Below are 22,321 nucleotides of genomic sequence, written 5' to 3' on the forward strand. Positions count from 1 at the left end.
TCATAGAATTGAGCATCCTGGAGCGGCTTTGGATAGAGGCCTGGTGGTGACGAATTTAATGTCCTTTGTCAAAGGACATGCCTAGTTAAGTCTGCAGGGGCTTATCAACAGGCTGAGCATCTCTTGAGGACCGTCTGCTAAGCTGGAGAGAATACATACGGAACACAGATGGAAACAGGTACTTGGTTTGTCAAAATACAACTGAAATGAGGTAATTTTGTAGAAAGAAGCATAGCCTCAGAGAAAGCTATTTTATACTAAAGACAATGGCAAGAGTATGCTAGAAATACCAAATAAATCTGAGAAGATAGTGTCAGATAATCAAGAAAGGACAGAGAATTCATTATGAGAAAAGTCTTGCTAAGGAACCCCCAGTGACCATACAGTTCTGCCATGACATTTAACAGCGTCACTTAATAAACAATAAAACTGAAGCTCTTAGTTTTTGAAAGTTTGTCAGGTAAGGGCAATATGCTAGTGGCCTATATTAGGTTCTATTGAGTTTGTTTTTCTAGAGTCAGTTAATTTGTCATTGTTCAGTTGTTTCAGTTGTGTCCAAATCTCCATGACTGCACTTTGGGGTTTTCTTGGTGGAGATACTGGAGCGATTTGCCATTTTCTTCTCCAACTCATTTTACAGATGAAGAAGCTGGTAAGTGACTTGCTCAAGGTCACACAGCTAGTTAAGTGAGGCCAGATTTGATCTCAGGAAAATGAGTCTTCCTGATTCCAGACCCAGCACTCTATCCATGACACTACCTAGCCACCAATTAATAACTGTTTGTACACAACATTCAGGCTGGCCTCCAGCTACAAGAAAAGATGAAAGCTCTCTATTTTCTGGGTTATCAAGGAGTGTATAGTGTTCCTTGGAAGAATGAAAGAAATGCTTTAAGAGGGAGGGAAGGAAAAAAAGAGACAGAGTAGAAACCAAACCTATTAAGAATCTGGAAAAGGTCAAAGAATGTGGTATGGAGAAAGAGATAGACTGCTTAAACATCGAGGTGATGTAAGAAGGTCAAGGTTCTTTCCAAATAAATGGAAATTAATACTCTGTCAGTGAGGCAACTTTTTGAACCCTACAGACTCAGTAACATACACTGATGTCACCAGGAGAGAGAACATTTAGTACTGGCCATAGAAGCGGTCCTTGGAGTTGGCAATAACTTATCAAGGGGTAGACAGGCAGCCATGGGTGAGGTGACGCGGAAACACAGAGAGAAGGAGAAACACAAGATATGTCACATTTATTTTTCAAATTTCTAAAGATAAAAGGAAAAACAAGCTACAGTTAGAACTCAAAGTTATAAGAAAAAGGTTCCATTTTTTTTAATGACCAAAATAATACTTTTACCAAGAAACTTCTCCTCTTGGCTAGCATTACAAGTATTCAAATCTCTCAGTCTAGTTCTTTAAAGCTCCATCACTAAAGGCTGGGCCAGATTTACTGTCACCTTTGTATTACATTAATCCAACTAGGAGGATATCATCAGGAAGAAGAATGGATACTGTCTAAATGAGTCTAGTTGGGAAAAGGGGAGGGAAAGTGACAAAATCAGAACAAGAGCATCAAATGACAAATATGGCAGTTGCCAAGAATGTCAGCCTTAATAATCATCATTTAGTAAGAGCATGAAAATGGAGAGAGGGAGGAAGTAGTGACAAGAAGTTATCTCTCAGGAACATACTTTAAAGCAGAGTAGATTTGAGTTAAATCATGATTTTAATAAGTTTAAGTCAGTTTGGGGAGAAAGCAATTTTTTTCTCCCTATGTAAAGTACATTCTTCTATGTTTGACATAATTTTAATACTTGTCTTTCATAATAGTTTCATATTGATTTGCCATTTTTAAACTTGATTCTCTAAAAAAAAGTTTATGGGCTTGACTTCTTCTATGTAAATTTCGAAAGACAATACAGAATACCCAATCTCGTCTTCATATGCTTAATGATAAGTTACTTCTGAAGATGCAAATAAGTAGTCGGAGAACTGAAATTCACTAAAGAAATGCCAAATGGGGTCTTTTGATTTGAGCATGAACTTTCATTGCACAAACTAATCTTCTTTGATCTTTTAATATAACGCAAAGACGAATTTCTGAAAATCTCTCAAAGTTATGTCCATGTAAGCTTTAAAGAAAAAAAAATTATGTCATTTGACAAGAGAGAGTCAAAGTTAAATTTAAGCAGACTTTCAAAAGTGCATTTTCAAATGAACAAAAATATTGCCAGTTCTATACAGAAGAAACTATGAATGTCACATACTCAGACAGTAAAAGGGATATGTAACTATATTATGGGAAAGAAACTCTAGAGGCCATCTTGTCCAACTTGTAATTGAAGAGGAAATTTATTTCACAGCCTCAGTGTGATAGGAGCAATACTTCTCTAATGTTACTTCTTCCTTCTCACCCACAACAAAGAAGACAAAACTGCTCCCAGAGCTAGACTGGCCTTAGCTTCCATCCCTTTCCCTCCCCCCTCTCCCAATCAATATGAGGTAGCTCAAGCACAAAGGTGCCCTGAGACCTGATTGGCCCTGGATTCACTAACAGTTTCATGTCCATCTAGGGTCATAAAAGTCCCAGTCAAGTGGAATATGGGACTTTTAGATATGGACACAAATCACCATGCCCTGAAGACCTACTGACACATTTCCAAGATGGAGACAAGCTGGGCTCATCTGCAGAGAAGCTAAGTGTCACTGTATCCTTGGGGCATAGTCTTGCAATGCTAAGGAAAAATAATGCTCCTCAATGACTTAAAAGTGCCCTATTTCTCCCCAACACTAGACACGAACTAAAATGGTGTTAAAGCTGAACCCCAACACCTAGCAAGTATCCATATAGCCTGGTTGAAGATTCACAGAGAGAACTTCCCGCACCCAGAAGCCATCTATTTCTCATTGAAATCATCCTCTGGGATTTTGCCCCCTTTTGTCAAGGCCAAATCTCTTTGCAGCTCCCATCCATTGCCTCCAGTTATCTTTCCTGGGAAGAACAAGTACAATCTTTCTTCCACATGAAGAAGGCCGTCAAATATCACCAAACAAACAGAGGTCTTTTCTGTCCCTTCCTCCACTTAAGGCTTCTTTCCTCCAAGCTAAACTCCACAAGTTCTTTCAACCAATCCTCCCATGGTATGATCAAGATACTAGTCTCCATTCTGGTCACCCTTCTCTGGATGCTGTCCAACTTGCCTCTCTAACATTCCAGATGTGGGTTAATAAAGACAAGTCCAGGAGTCCTGACACTATGTCTCTTAATGTTGTCGAAGATTTTATAAGCTTTTGTAGCTACCATCTTTCATGTCCCCCATGTGATAGACCCTGTGGAAGATTTACAAGAAGACAAGACTAGAAAATTATAATATGGGGTATGATTTCTACTATTGAAGACAGTGACAACACTGATGAAACTACAGATTCACTGAAGGAAACAAAAAAGGAACATTATAGTTCCTTAGACCCCCCAGATCACTTTTCAGATGAACTACTTTCTAGCCATGGCTCCCGATTTTCCATACCCTGGGCTTGCTTTATCTGTACTCTAATTATCATCCTATTAGATTCATCTCAACATTACTGTTTGTCCTGGTAAATGGCTGGACTCTGAATTTTCTTGTAATCGGATGGTTTCATTGAGGCAGTAATCTCCTAGTATCAGGGCCAATCTGCTGAAGTGTCGATCAGGGAACTGACTTGAATGTGTTTGCAGAAATATGTATTGTGTGCCTAATGATGGCTACTTAGTTATTAAACAAAACTGTCTTTCCTTCCACTCATCTTCTGAAGATCATAGACATTTCATAAAGAATTAACTTGAGGCCAGTGGAGATAGATAGGCTCGTGTAACAGAAAGAGCACTGGACCCTAAGGCAAGGGACTGCCATGTTTCACTGACAGTTTGATCTATTGATTCATTGTAAGTTTCCTAAAAGCAGGAACTACGGCATTTCCTCACCATTTTCCCCCAGTAGCTCCAGCATACCCAATACTTAATGCCTAAACCTTAGACCCAGTGCACTCTGAAGCCCATGGATTGAACAATAGGTCCCTCCACTCTGTGGTTGTTTTTGGACCCTCCTGGTTTAGAGTGAATGACAAGAGTAACAGTTTCTATTCCAAACAATAACCCTGAGGTTCCAGTCCCTCCCAGAGTGATTTATCTATTTTTTTCTTTTCAATTAAAGGGGGCATCCCCATGACTACTTTTTCAAGAGGCCTATTCACTGAAAAGGGATTACCTCACTTTAAGTGAGTACCTAAAAAGACTTTAGCCTGAAAGGCCAAGGTCTCCCATTGCTTGCTGGGTCTGCTTCAGTCATCCTGATGAATATCTGGTCCCTGGATCCAGATGGCTCAGGAAGAGAAGTGAGGCTGGTGACCTTGCACAGACCTCCCTCCCCTCAAAACAAAGTCAAGTGCAAGTCATGTCATCATTTTTCTGATGTCACAGTCCTCTTCCAAAACGAAGGATGAACACAACAGCACCTTAATGCTCGTTATCACTGAAGTGAAGCAGTATGAAGAGAACTTCACTCAGTTGAAATACCAACTTTGTGACTTGTGACTTTGAACAAGTTGCTTAGTCTTTCTAGGTCTCAGTTTTTTTATTTCTAAACTGAGGATGTTGGACCAGATGGTCTCAATGAGGTACTTTCTAGTTCCAAATCATGGGATTTAGAGTCATTTATTATTATCCATGAGCCTCAGTTTCTGCATTTACTGGACAATTCAACATAGCACATTAGCTCTATAGCACTGGATTTGTAGCTGGGAAGACTTGCCCTAGAGATGGCTAATAATTTGATTTTGATGAATTTATATGAAGAAAGAAAAATAAGGAAAGAGAATACACTAAGGAAGAAAGGTAGGGAAAAGAGTTAGAACTTACTATTTCATATAATCAGGATGCAAGGGGAAAAGAATATGCCAACATGGAGGAAGGGGAAGTGGGCACTTTTGCCAGAACTGAAGACAGTTAAACCCAAATAAAATAAAACAGAGTTTGGAGTAGGAAAATAATAAAATCAAACAAGGAATCATCATGAAGAAATAGGAACAAGGACAGTGGGGTTGAAGAGGCTGGATAGAATAAGAGCCAGATGCCAAACAAATATCAACTTTAGAAAATGGATCATGAAGGGGAGAATTAAAATGATACAAAGGACAAAATCTTGTAAATGGAGTCTGAGGGGAGAAAAAGAAATGATGGTAGAATGGAAGTAGATTTCTCATTAGTGTTGAACACACTCTCATGTTCACTAGCTTCTACACTGTAAAAAAAAAAAAAATAATGGGGGAGCAGGGGATGCGATCTCACACTTTGCCATGTCTATGCCCAGTGAAAAGCACAGTTCTTGGCAACATAGTAAGGACCTAATGATTTTGCCCCCTTTCATTTGTAACAGTATTGAATTATTACCGGGGGAAGGGTGCAGGTGACAAACAATAATTTTCACTGCCCTTCCCTTACCCACTTTGTCTCTGGAGAGGTAATCAATCACACCCTGTTCCATTAAATAACCAGTGCATTCTAAGTTTAAGAGCAATATATTGGCCCATCAAGTCTACAGGTTCTTCCGGTGCTCCTTCAGGGAATTTCTAGTAAATGAAAAGTTTGTACAGCCACAACTGCTCAAATCCCCCAGTTAGAAATTTCTAACATTTAGGCTGAGGTGTTGTTTTGTGCCTAAACAAGAATTTACATATTCTCTGGCTAATCCCTCTTTGAGAGTTGAAGCAAAGATATGTAACAACATTTGCTGCTAGATAGTCACTGCTAGGATAAACTGGAGGAAAAAAGAAGCCTTTTTTCTTTTTTAAAAAATTTATTTTATTTTTAATTTATGGATAAAACAAGCATTTCCATAACACAGTGTAGTAACAATGACGATTGTACCCGAAACTGCAAGTCTATTATGTACAACTTACTATTCCTTTGAAATATGTAATGTGTGTGCTCGTCCTTCATTGCCGAAGAAGACCATGCCATCAGAGAAATAATGACATGACTTGCACTTGACTTTGTTTTGAGGGAGGGAGGGCTGTGCAGCTCACCAGCCTCACTTCTCCTCCAGAGTCATCTGAATCCAGTGACCAGATATTCATCAGGATGACTGGAGATGACCCAGGTTGAGGCAATTGGGGTTAAGTGACTTACCCAAGGTCACACAGCTAGTGAGTGTCAAGTGTCTGAGGTGAGATTTGAACTCAGGTCCTCCTGACACTTGCACTGGTGCTCTACCCATTGCACCACCTAGCTGCCCCTTGAAATATATAATAAACTTGTCATGTAAATTCCTTTTTCTCTCCTTCTTCCTCCAGATGGCTACCATGAGACATAGGCACTGCTCAAGGATCTGTTCTTGACCTCTCCTCTCTCCATATTCTCGACTTTGGTAAACTCATTCAGTTGAGTGGATTCAACAACAATCTCTTGGAAGGCAATTATCCAATTATATCTTTTTTTTCTCCTTTTTAAATGTCTCTGATTTTTAATTTATGGAATAAAACAAGCATTTCCATAACACAGCACAATAAAAAAAGATGATTGTACATGAAACTGCAAATCTACTATATACAACTTGCTATCCCTTTCAAATATACAACAAAATTATCATGCAAATTTCTTTTATTTTTTTCCCTTTTTTTCTCTCCCCCAGAGATGGCTATATATCTATGTGTGTGTATAATGTGTGGAAATATAAATATATGTATATATGTAAAATTATTCTAAACATACGATTTATCAGTTCTTTCTCTGGATTCAGATGGCATCTTTCTTCATACGTCCTTTATAGTTAATTTGGATATTTATAATAGACAAAATAACTTATTTTGAACAGATATTTTCTTGGAACTTCTCTTAGCCCTTAAGTTACAATTGATGGTTTCAGCCCCAATCTTTTGCTCAGAGATGCTTGTAAAGATGATGATGGCCTTCTGCAATCTCTCCCCTCTCGATTATAACTTAGTCCAATTTTTTCTTTTGTCTTTTGCCTATGAGTCCTGTGCTATCAATCTTTTTTTGGCTTAGAGCTTGATCTCCCCATGCCTCCCTCTCCACTGTCATACCCTCAAATCACTAATTCTAAATTAACTCGCTGAATTTAAACAAACCCCACCAGGCCAGACTCCTTAAAGACTCAGAAGTCCAAGGAGGGAGTCCAGGACTTGTTCATACCTGGTTCACATTTCAGGTTAATTTGTTCAATCTAAATGTGTTCTCACTCAATAAAGGAATCCCTACGTGGGGCTAGCTTGATTGTCTCAATCAACCCCCACTATTTTTTTAATTAATATGCCTTTATCAAAGGCAGCTAAGCAGCACAGTGAAAAGAGTAGTGGAAGATTCATCTTTCTCAAGTTCAAATCTGGCTTCATTACTAGCTGTGTGACCTTGGGCAGTCACTTAACCCTATTTGCCCCAGTTCCTCATGGGCAAAATGAACTGAAGAAGGAAATGGGAAACCACTCCAGTTTTTTTTTTTTTAACCAAGAAAACTGCAAATGGGGTCACAAGGAAGGAATACGACTGAACAACAAAGGACAAGAAATCTATCCATATTGGCATCCCACAATAGAGTCTGTTGGGCATCTTTTCCCTGAATAAGTGCAGGTCTATGACTCCTGGTATTAAAACTCCCTCCATCAAAGCAGATCTCAACAGCTAAGTCCGTGATTAATGGGGATACGTCTAGGGAAATATCTGAGATACACCAAGATTAAGTGACTTGGCCAGAGTTGCAAAGCTAATGAGAAAAGAAATATGAATTCTACCTTCCTATAACAACCCCAGCATTATATCCATTACACCAAGATACATATTTCTCCAAACCAAAACAGCAGTCCTGTAGAACACACACACACATACACACACAAGACATATACATATATATATATATATATATATACAAAAAAAAAGAATGAATTTTTCAAATATTTCCCATGCATTCTGTATGGAGCTTTCCCTCTCATTCTCTAATATTCAAGCTCCTTGAGGGCAGGGGACTATATCTTTTTTTAAATCTTTTTACATCAATTACTTATCGTAGTGCCTAGTAAGTGCTCAATAAAACTAATCCATTAGCACCAAAAAAGCAAAAATCTTTTTTTTCTTCCCATCCCTCCAAAAAAGGTGTAGGTGTGTGTGTGTGTGTGTGTGTGTGTGTGTGTGCGTGCGTGTGTGTATGTGGTGGAGGGATGTTCTTTTTTTTCTTTTCTCTCTAGGTATTTTAACTATCCTCCTATTTTTACTTTGAATCACATGTGCCAATCATTTCCTCAGCAGATTTATTTTTGTTCCCAGTGTCTGCCATCGGTTTTCTCCCTTATGGCTTTCCCAGTGCAGCTGACACTTTAGTCCCAACAGGAATAAACAGGCCAAACAGAGAACATCGGAAAACTTCAACTCTTCCTTCCGCTCAAACCTGGTTTTCTCTATCCATGCTTGCCAATGATTGAGGACTGCTTCCAAATTATTTCACTTTAAAAGTGACAGAGAAAAATGCAGTTATTTTCAGAAATAAAATTCAAACCACTTACAAAATGACTCCCCATTTCCTCAGCAACCTTCCTAAAAGTAATTCACTTTGCTTCTCCCTCTTAATTTAAAAGCCTACTTTTCCTTGTTTGTAAAACTATTCTTTTGTATTTGGCACAGAACCAGTGAACTACAGGGCAGAAGGGACCTCTGGGATCACCTAGTTGAAGTCTTAACCAAATCATGAATCCAGTCTACAATATCCTCAAGTGTGGACCCATCACTTCTGCTTAAAGACTCACTATTAACTGTGGCACATATTTGCATATTTTGGACCATGCCAATAGATAGAAGCAAATTTTTCTTTATGTTAAATCAAAAATCTATCAGCTTCTCTATAATTTCCACCCATTAGTCCCAGTTATACCCTTCAAAGCGTAGCAGAACAAGTTTATTCCCTCTTCTCTTTAGTTCTTCCACATAGGGAAAAAACCCTTCAAATACATGAATTCAAATACTTGTCTCACTCCACCCCCAAAGTCTTCAGTTTTCTAGGCTAAAACATCCCCAGCTCCTTCACCCATTCTTCTGCTTTCCACCTTTGGTGTCCACTTGATCCACCTAATTCTCAGTGGCTAAAAGAGGCTGGAGCATGCACAGTGGCCAACCCACAGTAAACCATTTTGGCAGATGGGTTAAACCAAGTTGCAGGTAACCAAGGGGTTTCAAATCTGTTGGTGAGTTAAATGGTGTCTTCCCCAAGCATGTGAAGACTTCCCCTAGTGGAAAGGGAAGATAAGAACAATTTGTTCCAACAGCCATAAAGGCAGATGAAGCAGGTGCTGTGGAGTGCTTAGAGTTTGGTTAGACATCAAAGACACGAAGGTCAGGCCCCATGTCTTGAGTCATCACCAGCTGTCTTGACTCTGTCCTTCCACTGGACTGTGATGACTCTGGAAGAAAGTGTGAGGGTGATGACTTTGTGCAGCTCTGCCTCACTTAAATCCAATTTATGCACAAATCAAAAGACATCACCCATACCACTTTACTATTTTTATCTGTCTCAAAGCCCTGTGGCTACAGACAAGTGACAAAGGATACACTGGGAGCTATAGTCACAGTCATGTACACAGGCAGCCCAGGCCATAGCGTTCTCTTCACAATGGACAGTCCCCTGGGTGTCTGAGCAGCTTTTTAAGGATCACACTGCTCATCTCCTGGTGTGAGGAAGGGGCTAGAAAAGGTGTCCTAAAAATTGTCTGCTAACCCAAACCTGGCCTGACTGCCACATGGCAGGTGAGGATCCCCACCCCACACCCCCTTGCAGTTGGAACACAAAAAAGTACCAAAACTTCTACAAAGATGATTCCCCTCACCATCAGCATATGGAATGTGCACACCCTTATAAACAACACAAAGTCCAGTAGATGAATGGCTCTTATTTTGAGAAAACTCAGCAAGTATCACATCCAAATAGTACCCCTGAGTAAAACAAGGCTGGCAAATGAAGGCCAGCTTACTGAAGTCAGAGTTTTCTGGAATCAGAGTTTTTCTGGAGTGACCACAGTGAAGGGAATACCATAAAGCTGGTGTAGGTTTTGCAATCAAAACCAATCTAGTCAACAAGCTTCTATCCCTACCAAAGGGAATGAACAAAAGTCTCAAGAAAATTTGATTGCCATTTGCAGGAAAACGCCAACTACCATCATCAGTGCTTATGCTTCCACCATAATGAACCCTGATGAGGTTGAAGAAAAATTTTATGAAGACCTAGAGACCCTTATCACCAATATGCCAAAAGAGAATGAGCTTATAATTCTGGTTGACTTTAATGCTTAGAGTAGGCTCAGACTACCAGACATGGGAGGGAGGAATGGAGCTGGAAACAGCAACAGCAATGGTCATTTATGACTGAAGACTTGTGCATCACATGACCTTCTCATCCCCAACACTGTCTTCCATTTACCTAAACACAATAAAACTTCACGGATGAACCCTCACAGCAAACACTGGCATTTAAGAGATCACCTGATCATAAAGAGAAGAGACAGACAGGTGTGACAAAGGCAACGTATGATACGGAGTACTGGGCTGATCATAGACTTACCCTTCCCACGTTAAATATTTGAATTCAACAAAAGCAATAGCCCCCAAAGCAAAATGACTACCAGAAGAATTAATGTCAGCAGATTAAAGCAGTAATTATTAGCTGAATATTCAGCAGTATTAGTAGCTGAAAAGTGGGCAGCCATGAGAGATTTTGTTGTACAGCACTGCATTTGCTCATCTGGGTCAGAACACTCACAAACATCAAGACAGGTTTGACAAAAATAATGGAGAAATTTAGAAGCTGCTTCATGAAAAAGCGAGAACTCCACAGGGTTTACCAACAGGATAATTCATCCATCTCTAAGAAGACAGCATTTAATTCTATCAAAAGTAAAGTACAAGTGAAGATCAGAGAGATGCAGGATTCTTGGCTCAGTAAGAAGGCAAATGAAATTCAGTTTTATGCTGATAGTAATACTCCAAAGCACCTTTATGGTGCCCCAAAGACTATTTATGGGCTGAAGACCTATGGTGCACCTCAACTACTTAGTGCTGATGGAGCCACATTGATTAGTGATAAGGACATGATCCTAGAGAGAATGACTGAACAATTCCTGTTCTCAACAGACTGTCATCAATCAATGCTGAAATCACTGACTGTTTACCTCAGGTTGAAGTCAATCCCTCCCTAGCTGAAGCTCCAACTGAAGAAGAGGTTTTGAATGCCATTAGGCTCCTTTTGTGGCAAAACACCTGGCACTGATTCTATCCCAGATGAGATTTACAAAGTGGAATGCAAGCATGTGCCAGTGCCTTGCCAGGAAACTGAATCATTTCCATTTGAATTGTCTTAGGAAGATTCTGAAGATCACCTGGAAGGATAACATACCAGACACTGAGATCCTTTCTTGAACTAAACTGCCAAGCATTCAAATTCTACTGCAAAAAGTTCAACTCCTATGGGCTGGCTTCATTGTTCAAATGCCAAACATATGCTTGTCCAAAAGACTATTTTATGGAGAATTCACACAGGGCAAGTGCTCATAAGGTAGTCAGAAAAAGTGAGACAAGGACACTCTCAAGATCACTCTCAAGAATTCTGGAATTGATTGTGTGACATGGGAGACACTGGCACAGGACCACCCAGCTTGGTGTGCCTTCATCAAAGAAGGTGCTGTGCTCTACGAGCAAAGGAGAATTGAAGTAGCTCAAAAGAAACATGAGATGTGCAAATTTAGAGACTCCATCCCAAATATTCTCACACGGACTATTTGTGCTCAATCTGTAGTAGAACATTCCGAGCTTGTACTGGTCAGACACATTGTAACTTGACCCTAACATAGTGATATCATTTTGGTCCTCTTTGACAACGGACAATAACCAACCAACCAAATATGTCATGGTTTAGACTATCGATATTCTGTCTAAATCACCAAGAACTAAACCTAAGTTTCCAGTGGTATGACCAAGGCAAAGTATAAAAGGATTATTACTTTCCTGAATCTAGACCAGGACTTCTTAATCTTAGGTCTGTGAACTTTTTAAAAAAATAGTTTGCTGATTGCATTTCAATATAATTGGTTTAATTTGTAATCCCATTCACTTTAGGCATTTATAAACTTTCTGAAAATAGGCTTCCTATTTTTCATTATTCATCAGATGCCAAAGGGGTCCAAAACTCAAAAAGCTGAAGACCCGTGCTCTAGATTATTACCAAACATCATATTAGCTTTCTTCTTCTATACCAGCAGGGTTGACTGACACTAACACAATGACCTTGCAGTCCTATAAAATCTCCAGGTCTTGATCACAAGAAGTGTTTGCTAGAGACTTTCCAGAATTGGCATCTTCTCCTTGCTTAATATGTTATTTCCAGCTTTTCTTCTTTAGAGGGTGGGGGGTAGCTTTAACTCTCAAGCAAGTCTCTCCTAAGTCATTGTGCTCCTATCTGATAAGGCCACCTCCTGTTCCCATTATTTATACGTAACAACTGAAAAAGCCTGGAAACCAAGAAGATATTCAGGTCTGTAGCAACACCTTAGCTTTAGGAACCTGAGGAAGAAAAAGAAAGAGGAAAGGAAGAAATAAAGAAAAAAGGTGAGGATAAAAGTGTAAAAATCTGTAACGGTACTAAGAAAAGTTTGGTTTAGAGATCGAGAAAGAAAAAAAGACACATACACACAGAGTATTAAAAAGAAAAGGAAAACTGGTTTTCTTTTATCTTCTTCAGAAGTAGCAATCCTCCCACCTCTTCCCACTTGAAATATCCCAATCACCTAAAAAGAAAAGTCATTTGAACTTCCAAAACACTCAACACCACAAAAAAGATTGTTTTACCTAAAGATTTGCTAGCTAAGATATGGGCAGAAGAAGATCAAGGCATGGCACAGAATAGGTTCTTAATAAGACTGTGTGTTGGTACCTCAGCGGCTTCTATTCTTCAGATAACTATACAGTGATATGCTACATTCCTTTACTAGGCAACATATAGCTGACATGTGGAATTGTCTGCTTGACTCCTGGGTTGTGTTCCAGTTTACTGCTACATCCTTTGCCAAAAAAAGCAAGCTCACTAGCAACTTAAAAATGCAACTTGGAAGACACTTAAGATCCTGCTCAATCCCACTGGCACCTGGACTGCATCAATGATAAGAGCTAAATCCAGGGAGACAGAAAGTGGTAGGAGGATAAAGAGGTAGGGGAAAGGGATGCTATATGCATAAGATCTTTGCTTTTGTTCTGCCCTACGAGATTTGAAATATTTTTCACTTGCTAATGGATGAGGGAGGCTGCTCTGCCTTTCCTTTTCATCTCCTGTTCTTTCCACTTGAGAAAACGATTTCTAGCAATTATTCATTATAAATCCATTACAGCAAAACAGTCTTTATTGCTTAGCTTCAATTATCCTAAGTAAGCATTTTTCTTGCTGTAATTTTTAAAAGAATGTGGATGATTTGTGGGAAGAGCACTGGCCTGGAAAGTCAAGAGACTTGGCCTCTAGGTCTTATCCCTAGAGCTAGTCAACTACGTAGCCCCCAGGCAAATCATTCAGTTTCTTCATCTTTAACATGACTGACAATAGGATATTCTAACAAGCCTGAAGCAACTGGTCGATCTTAACCAAATCCAGTATTTTTTAGTTTACCCAGACTAGAGAAATTCAGGCTTATTAAAGCTGCCTAGCCAAGACAAAATAGTCTCCAGTCCAGGTTCCTGTCCACAATGAATTACCAAGATGACCATTTAGTGAATGTCTCTCTGACTCTCCCTCTATTATGAAAGCACTAGCAAGAAGGAATGAAGTTTTTTCCCCCTAATCCCTTTGTTGGGACATTTAAGAACAAGATAAATTTTGATCGGAAAATTGATCTTCAGGTGTTTGCTTGACTATCTGATTTGTTATAAAAGAGATCTTTATTTAGGGGTTATTCTGAGTTTAGAGATATTGTTATTTTAAAAAGAAAAAAAGGGCATCAAGGAATCATTTTTTAAATCTGAACTTAAACACCCAATGAGCATTTCTACATACATGATAGAACAGAAAAAGATAATTGTACATGATATTGTGGATCTCTGTAACATGCAGATTGCTTTTCTTTTAAGTAAATTCAAATTCAAACTGCAGCTTTCAAAGCTGTCTTGCCTTTCTGTCCTGTTTCCTTCAATGAATCATTTATTTGTTAAGCATTCAAAGAAGGGCAACGTTGGAACTATTACGATAAATTTGAAATATACTTTTAAAAGACCCTTGTGATAGAATCCGAATAAAGCTGCCCCCAGCTCCAATATTCTAACTTCCTCATAGGCCCCACTGAGCAGCAGGCCCCCTTCCCCGACCTAGACACTCACCCCAACACACACTCAATATCCTAACTCTTCATATATGTCTCACTGCTCACTAGAACCACAGGCGTGTCCATGAACTCATATTTCTCACAGAAACAGCAGGCGTATCCACCTATGAGATCCCTAGCCTCTAGCTCGCCACTGCCCCCAGACCTGCTCCTCCTTTTTCTCACAGAAACACCAGATATGTCCATGCACTCAACCACAACCACATCCATCTAGTCTCAGAAAAGACCACAATACTCAGCCAATCAGAAAGCAGCACCATCAGGATGCCAAACAGGATGTGAACCCCCAAACAATAGAGGGGACTTTCCCTAAGTAAGCACCTGCACTGCAACAGCAAAAGCTGTCCTTTAGGTGAACTTGTGAGGTAGAGAGACTTATTATAATATCGTTATCATGCATATATACCCCCCAAAGGGTTTTTCTGTAAGTAATGTGGGTGATCTCATGTGCAGTTCCACTGTGGTTGGGACCCTTCCCCTATTACCTAATCTCTTAACAAACCTTGCCTTTTTAATATGCATAATTTCTGTTATGTAATTGCATTTTTATCCTATAAAAATCCGTTTTGCTTTCTCTGAGGTTGCTTGTTCCTCTTGGAACTTAGCCCACTTCACAAGAGGTGTCGATCTCAATAAATGCCTCTGCTTAGACTAGAGGTGGTCTGACTGAATTCTTTGAGAAGGTTCTACCACAACACCATGAAGCCACAACACTTGTACTTGTTGGACATTCACTGTTTCACAAGCAGGTTTATTTTTCTGTTCTTTGTAGATGTTGGCAAAGTTCATGATAATTGAAAGAAAACTTATTTTTTAAAAAAATTGTTCTTTGGATCCAAGGGCAGTTCCAAATCATGTACATGAGAGAATAAACTCAAGGACTGTCCCACTTAACATTTTGAACCCAAAAGTTACCAAATTAATATTCTGGTGAGAGCACAGTAAATCCAGGTACTGCTGGTGACTGAACAATAAGACTGCCCATTGTATTTGAAAGTAGGGAAGTCACTGCTAGACCTGCTGGAGTCAGCTCCAACTGGAAATTGTCAAATTCTTAGCGTGAACATTTACACCTGGAAATCAGTAAACCCCATGAATCAAGGTTTGGTTTGTCACTTAGCTGATCGTCTAGACTTAAAAAAAGTGATGGAGAAAATATTGCTGCAGATTAAACATAAAAATATGCTGTATCTACATTTTTTTCCCCTAGAGAACTGGTTGTTAAGCATTTACCAGTATACCAGTATTGGAGACCTAAGTACAATTTTAATAGAACAGTAAGGAAAGAGCCTCAAGTGGAAGTAGGCATCATGCACAAAAAGTTTTCTGTAGAAGTCTGGCATTTAGAAAAAGGAAAGAAATGTCTCAGAAGAATTGAAAAAAATAGGATTTTTGGTTGCGAGAAATTTTTCCTTTCAGGGGGCCTCAATTTACAAGTTAGACCATCTGTTTCAAGTGTGGGATGGAAGCAAAGGGAAAATGAAGTAGGAGGAAAATGAAACAACTACTATGGGGAATGAGATATAAAAATCAATATGTCATCGATCCTTCAATTCCTGCAGTAGCAAAAAGTCAACTGAGATCAGACAACATAGATTTACAGTAGATGAAATCAGCATGATTGTCATACGTTCCCGACACAATTAGTAGCCTAGGAGAAGGATGCTCATTTTAGCCAGTATAAAATTGGAGGAGGAATAAAAGAAAAGGTTAGCAAATATAAAGTGTAATCCTTATTTCCCTTACCTCCCCTTTAGGAGACTGGTAATGGTATCAGGGCCCAGAAAGGAGATGTCACTGGAACACTGTAGGAAGTCAGTAAATACTTTCTGTGTGCAAATGGGATAATCTTCCTTGTCTGGGCTAGTATATTCAAAACCGCAAACAAAACTTACGGCTACATTTGCATGACTTAAATCAGCTACGAAGATATTTTCTCTACTGGAGTATTAAATGCAACTCTTCTCTAGTGTCTCCTGTTACTCGCCACCAGGTATCTATAAGGGATATGTAGAATGTGACCAACCCTTCCACTGGGCCTTCTGAAATGCATACCCCATAATTTTCAAATTTCTTCTTATTTTAGATCATTTCCTTCCTTGCTCCTCTGATCTTTTGGCACTCACTAAGAACGGATTACTTCATCCTCATGATGCCACATTCCTGGTCAGTCTTTTTAGGACTAGCTAGATATTCATTCATCCCCTAGTCTCCTCAGTTGTAGTGGGGGAGCCATAATATTCCTTTTTCCCATTGCTACATCTAGACTAGGGATGGGGAACCTTCTGTCCTGGGAATTTGTTCTGTAAAGTTTGGATTCAGTCAAAGGGTCACACTTGAGGACCTAGAGGGCCACATGTGACCCATTCCTGAAAAATTCCCACTCCCTCTACAGGGAGTGTCTAGATCAGGGATGGGAAACTTGAGGTCATTCAGCAACCTCTCCCTCTTTTGAGGTTCATGGAATCTAAAATTGTCATCCAATCCAGATTATGGTAGCCATTATCTACCAACACCCAGACTATTCTCTCTCCTATCTCAGTGGGAGAGATAGTGCCTGTCTCCAATCTTCCTCTCCATCCCAAATACTGCTATCACTGAGTTTATTGTTTAGTAGAGCAAAATAGCACATTAATAGATATTATAATGCTAAATTATATTTTAAACATGTCATAGTTTTTTTTAAGTTTTCTATGTAAGGTTTGAAGGATGAAAGGAATCACCAAGGATGAGGGAAAGCTTCCAGAAGGCATCTGAGTTGGACTTTAAAGGACGGATAGGAATTCAAAAGGTAAGAAGCTATGAATGAAAGCCATTTCAGGTGAAGAAAAAAAAATCCCAACAGCACAAGCAAACACCTGGGACATGAAATAATGGGGCATTTCTAAGGGAAAGCAAGCCTTTCAGTTTGGCAGAAACAAAGTACATATAGGACAGGACTATGAAATAAAGCTAGAATGACCAAACCACCAGGAATCTTGAATGAGTTTTACTATTGGTAAATCATTGAAGGTTTTGGAACAGTGACATGACCAAATATGTGTTTAAGGAAGCAGAGTCTGGCAAGTGAGGTAAAAGAATGATGGGAAGAGGGATAAGGTGGAAGCAATAAGACCTATTGCGATAGCCTCTAACAGACCATCGGACCTATACTAGGATGGCAAGAACACATTGTAGTAGGCAGGTAGAGAAAATATTGCAGAAATAGAACTGATTGGACTGAGTGTGGTAAGTGATGGAATAATCTAAAACATCAAGATTTCAAACATGAGACAATGGGAAAATGACAGTATCAATTTCAGAAATTGGCATCATAAAGAAAAGCAAGTTTGGGGGGAAAGAACTGATCTGGATTCTGCCAGGGTTGAAGGGGTGGCCAGATGAAAATATTTTCTGCAGGTACTTGAAAATTCACTTCTGGAGTCCTGAAGAGAAGGCAGGGCTATAGAAAAAGACATGAGAGTCCTCTCCATACAGGGGAGAGTTGAAGTTATGGGAATGAAAGAGCTAGTCAAGGAAGAGGGAGCGTTCAGAAGCTCAAGGAAGAGAGAAAGTTCAGAAACATCCACCTTATAACAGCCAACAGTTAAATAAAGAAGATAGTTTCCTTAGAAAAAGACCATTTGGAGAGGTAAAAAGTGAACTGGGGAGTGTGTTGTCCTTGAAGTCAACAGAGAAGATAGTCAATATATGCTGGAGAGAGTTCAAGGAAGAAAGAAATACAAAGATATGTTGATTAGGAAGTTATTGTGGGTCCTTTGAGAAAGGGGAAAAAAAGTTGATAGAGAAGTCATTTTATTTTTAACTAGAAATTGGACATGGGGATGAACTAAATAAGATAAAATTTAAAAGGCACAAATGTTCACAAATGTACCTTGAGTTTTAAGAAAAAAAAACTTTACAGGATGGAGAGATATAGCAAGATATTAGTTTGTCTAAAAGCCAACATCTGGGTGGGAACTTTAAAGAAAGATTTGGAATGTTTAAGCCCAAGAAGAGAAGATTTGAGGAAAATATATTAGTTGTCTTATACAAAGGATGACCTTAATAAATGCTGACTGAGCTGAATTCCTACTGGGCACCTAACTTACACATGAATATCACTGTATCTGTGATTTTAACAGAAATCGTATTTTACTTATTGTTTAAAAGCAGAGGTTCTTAACCTTTTCTATGTCATGTACCCCTTTGGAAGTGAGAGGAATGAAAAACCTGAGACAGTTTCTGGGTAATTAATAATCAGTTTATTAAACTGATGGTCAGTGGTTTCTCTTCTTAATTAAAGACAAATCTATGAAGAGACTGGAAGCCTTAATATTTTTGGAAAAGGGAGGTGCCCTTGCCAGGTGAAAATCAACCCTGACAGGTGGATATTTAAATGAGGTGGGCTAAAACTCTTTAGCTCCTCCTGCTGAGAAGGTAGCTTGATCATGAGATTCAACTGCCTTCAGCAAACTGGACAGAGGAATTAATCTCTACCCAGAACACTCTGGGCATGTACCCCAAGGATTAGGGCAGTCTACTGTGTGAACCATGCCCTTCAGAGACTGACTGAGGGACCTACAGGGTCTGGTCCCTGAATGAGGAAATAAATAGCCTAGATCCTAATTAAAAATGTGCTATATATGCACATAGCTATATATATATGGATAGCTATAATAATAATATAATAGAAAATAATGATTTCTTTCAACAGTTTGGTGACGCCTATGGACCCCTTCTCAGAATCATGTTTTTAAATGCATAAAACACATAGGATTATGAAGATCAATTGTATTGCAATAGTTACCAAATTTTAAACAAATGGAGTTCTGACCCTGTTCTACAGTTGACTGTTCTTAACAACCTATTTTACAAAGTTAGTTATTTTGAGGCACAAAGATTAAATAATTTGCCCAGGATCACATAGCTAATACAAGAGGTGGTATCAGAGTCCAAATATAGATCTTACTCCAAGCCCAGCACTCTATACACAAACAAATCTGCCACTAAAATAAAGTGGCATTAAAGTATAACAGTATATAAATATATTAAAATGAAATTAAACATAGCCTTGTTTGGTCACTCACAAGAAGAGTGGGAATACACAGTACAGTTGTTTAAGCAGACAGCAATAATCATTAGCCTTAGACAGACACAGGATAAACCCCAAAGCACAAACACACACATTTTAAACTGCTTGCTAGGCATTGGAAGCCAGTGGTTTTTCTGACACTGAAGTTCCAGAACTTTAGATATAGCATGGTAACCACCCTAGAGGGTCTCTGAAACAATGACTGCCAGGACTGAACTTCACAGAGAGCTACAAAAGTGGCAATAAGGTAGAAGGTTGAGTGTTGGTTGGAAATCACAGTGAGGAGGTAGGGATAGACCATTCTCAGAGCATAGAGCAAACTGGAGTGAGCGCTGGCACTGTACGCCAGCCCTCAGCTAACATTTTTCACATAAAGGGCACCTCCATGGTCCAGTCCAGTAGGTTCTTTGCTAGGAAGGTGAGAAAGAGGAAAAGGGAGAGTTATTGCTTTAGAAGGAAGGCAAATGGGAAAGAGGGAAAGCAGCGGGTTAATAATGTGGTTCAACATTGTGCAGTGATCACCTTTCATAGACTTAGCTCTTCTCAGCAATATAATGATCTGAGACAACACCAAAAGACTCAAGATGGAAAATGCTATCCACATCCAGAGAAAGAACTATGAGGTCTGAATGCAGATGGAAGCAGACTGTTTTCACTTATTTTGTTTTTTCTTTCTTGTGATTTTCCCCTTTTGTTCTGATTCTACTTTCACAATATGACTAATATAGAAATGTGTCTAATATAATTGTACAGGTCTATCAGATTGCTAGCCGTCTTGAGGGGAAGGGAAGGGAAGGAGGGAGAAGAAAATGGAACTTAAAATCTTATAAAAGTGAATGTTGAAAACTATCTTTACATATAATTGGAAAAAAATAAATTATTAAATGGGGGGAAAAATAACATGTTTCAATCCTTCGTCTAAGTTTTGTGGAAGGGTAGGCTTTCACGGGTACAAGAAGGCCAAAAAAAAAAAAAAAAGTATCGTGGAGGGAACCTAAATCTCCAAGGTTGCAAATCGCCTAACCAAACTTTACGGAAAGAACGCAAAAGGTGCCAAATAAGAGATGAGGGAGAAATAAGACGACCAGAAATGACGCCCACTGAGCTGCGCTGGGCTGGAGTGACGGGCGCACGGCTAAGTGCCTGTGCGGGGCACTCACCCAGCAGCAGCAGCTTCAGCTCCTTGCGCGCATCCTTCTTGTCCCTGCGCAGCTGCCGCTCGATTTCGGCGCTGATGCGCTGCGACTCCTTCTCCTCCGCGGACAAGCAGCAGCAGCCGGCCATGGTTTCGCGCTGCCCCCTAAGGATGGATCACCCGGGCGGGGGGGACCAGACTTAGACTTCCTCCTGATTTTCTCCCCGAAAGCGCTTTCTCCTCCTCAGCCTTTCCAACACGAACCTGATCGAGAGAGGAATAGACAAGGAAGGGTTTAGCTGGAGAAGGGAGGTCCCTTTTCCCTCGAAAACGCGTCCCAAGAGCTAACTCTCTCCAAGGGCTTTCTTTCTGGGTGACAGTCCTCCCGGGGGGCGAGGATCGTTCCTCAGCAGCACAAGCAAGGCAGATGCAGGGTTCCCTGAACTTTGGGGGTGCCAGTGTCTGCCCAGCGCGCTCTCTGCTCCAGCCCCGAGTTCAGACAACCTGCGTTTTTGTTTGATTGTTGGTTTTCGGAGGAGGTCCCAGAAGGCTGGAGTTGGCTCCCTCCAAACTCGAGGGCGGCTTTTTGTATGTGCCGGAATAGGTGGACCTAGGGAAGGGGCCGCGCTTGGGAGGAGAGGGCGCAACTCACGCGCAAAGCTGGGGTGGAGCTGCCCAGGGACCCCGAGAGCCCTGGCCACAGGCTGCGGTGGGGAGAAGGAGGCAGCTGCTGCAGGGGACCGGGGGAGAGGACCGGCCAGGGAGCTTCAAGCCCCCAAAGCAGAAGCCGCCGTTCCAGCAGGCAAGGTCCGAGGGAAAGATTTCTGGTTCCTGCTGCTCGCGGCTGGAGAAGGCGGAGCGTTCGCGATCACTACTCTGCAGCTTCGGATTTGGAGCTGGACACCCCAGACAAATGGCGTCTGTTGGCTACGGAGTGGGTCCCAGTGGGGCTGATTAGGGTGGGAGGTGGGGACCTGCTAGGGTCTGCGCTCCTAAGGGGTGCTTTACTGTGGCAGGAGCTTTCAGAGGGGTGCCGGCGCTCCCTTCCTCAGCAAATCCGGCTTCTGACAGGTGAGGGAGTTTCCACAATTCCCCAACAGCTGAGAAGGCTGAGGAAAGGTGAACGCACGGGGAGCAGAGCCAGAGTTCTTGTCCTCCCTCGGGAGGGAGGCTCCCCAGCCGTCTTCCCCTCCCCAGCCGTCTTCCCCTCCCCAGCCAACACTGCCTAGACGGACCAAGCTCCCAGATCGGTTGTGTGGATAACCGCAGGGTCCCTTCAGCTGCTGTCTGACAAGTGGTACAGACTCCTCGGCTCCTCGGTGGTGGAGTCGCCTCTGCTGGGTTCGACTCAAGTATAAGTGAAGGTGCGTGTCAGTATGATCTCAGGACCCGTCCCACCCCGCCGGATTTGAGAGAGGGCTTTCAGGGGACAGAGGAAATGGAAACTGATGGATAGTTTGCATATTTTAGCATAGAAAAAAAGCCTTCTAGAAATTACAGCTCCTGAGCAACACCTGATGATTCCTTAATTCAAAGCAGCTGTTGGACACAGACCACTTAACAGTCTGTCCGTATGAGTTATTTTGTATGAAGACCATATAGTTTTGTTTTCACATACTTTTATGGATATTTATGGCTATATGTGTTTTTGCGTGTGTGTAATTGTATACTGTAATCCAAGAATAATTTATGGGTATTGATGTATACGTGTGTCTGCCTTTTAA

The 22,321-nt window shown here is 40.5% G+C and overlaps 1 protein-coding gene across 3 annotated transcripts in view; it reads right to left on the minus strand.

The window, feature by feature from the left end:
* LOC140501383 (guanine nucleotide-binding protein subunit alpha-14) overlaps window positions 1–22,293 on the minus strand; it is a 271,639-nt gene extending 249,346 nt beyond the window's left edge. Inside the window, exons 1-2 of one of the 3 annotated variants that reach the window (XM_072604949.1) lie at window positions 21,250–22,293; window positions 20,623–20,861 (exon numbers count right to left, since the gene is read on the minus strand). In XM_072604949.1, the coding sequence (XP_072461050.1) occupies window positions 20,623–20,746 (124 nt within the window). In that variant the 5' untranslated portion in view covers window positions 20,747–20,861; window positions 21,250–22,293. Of the gene's footprint in view, window positions 1–20,622; window positions 20,862–21,101 lie in introns of all 3 variants that reach the window. The other 2 variants (XM_072604957.1, XM_072604965.1) reach the window with 2 other exon arrangements.
* Between the last annotated feature and the right edge of the window lie 28 nt (window positions 22,294–22,321).

This window comes from Notamacropus eugenii, chromosome 1, assembly GCF_028372415.1.
Source record: "Notamacropus eugenii isolate mMacEug1 chromosome 1, mMacEug1.pri_v2, whole genome shotgun sequence".
Taxonomy (NCBI): Eukaryota; Metazoa; Chordata; class Mammalia; order Diprotodontia; family Macropodidae; genus Notamacropus; species Notamacropus eugenii.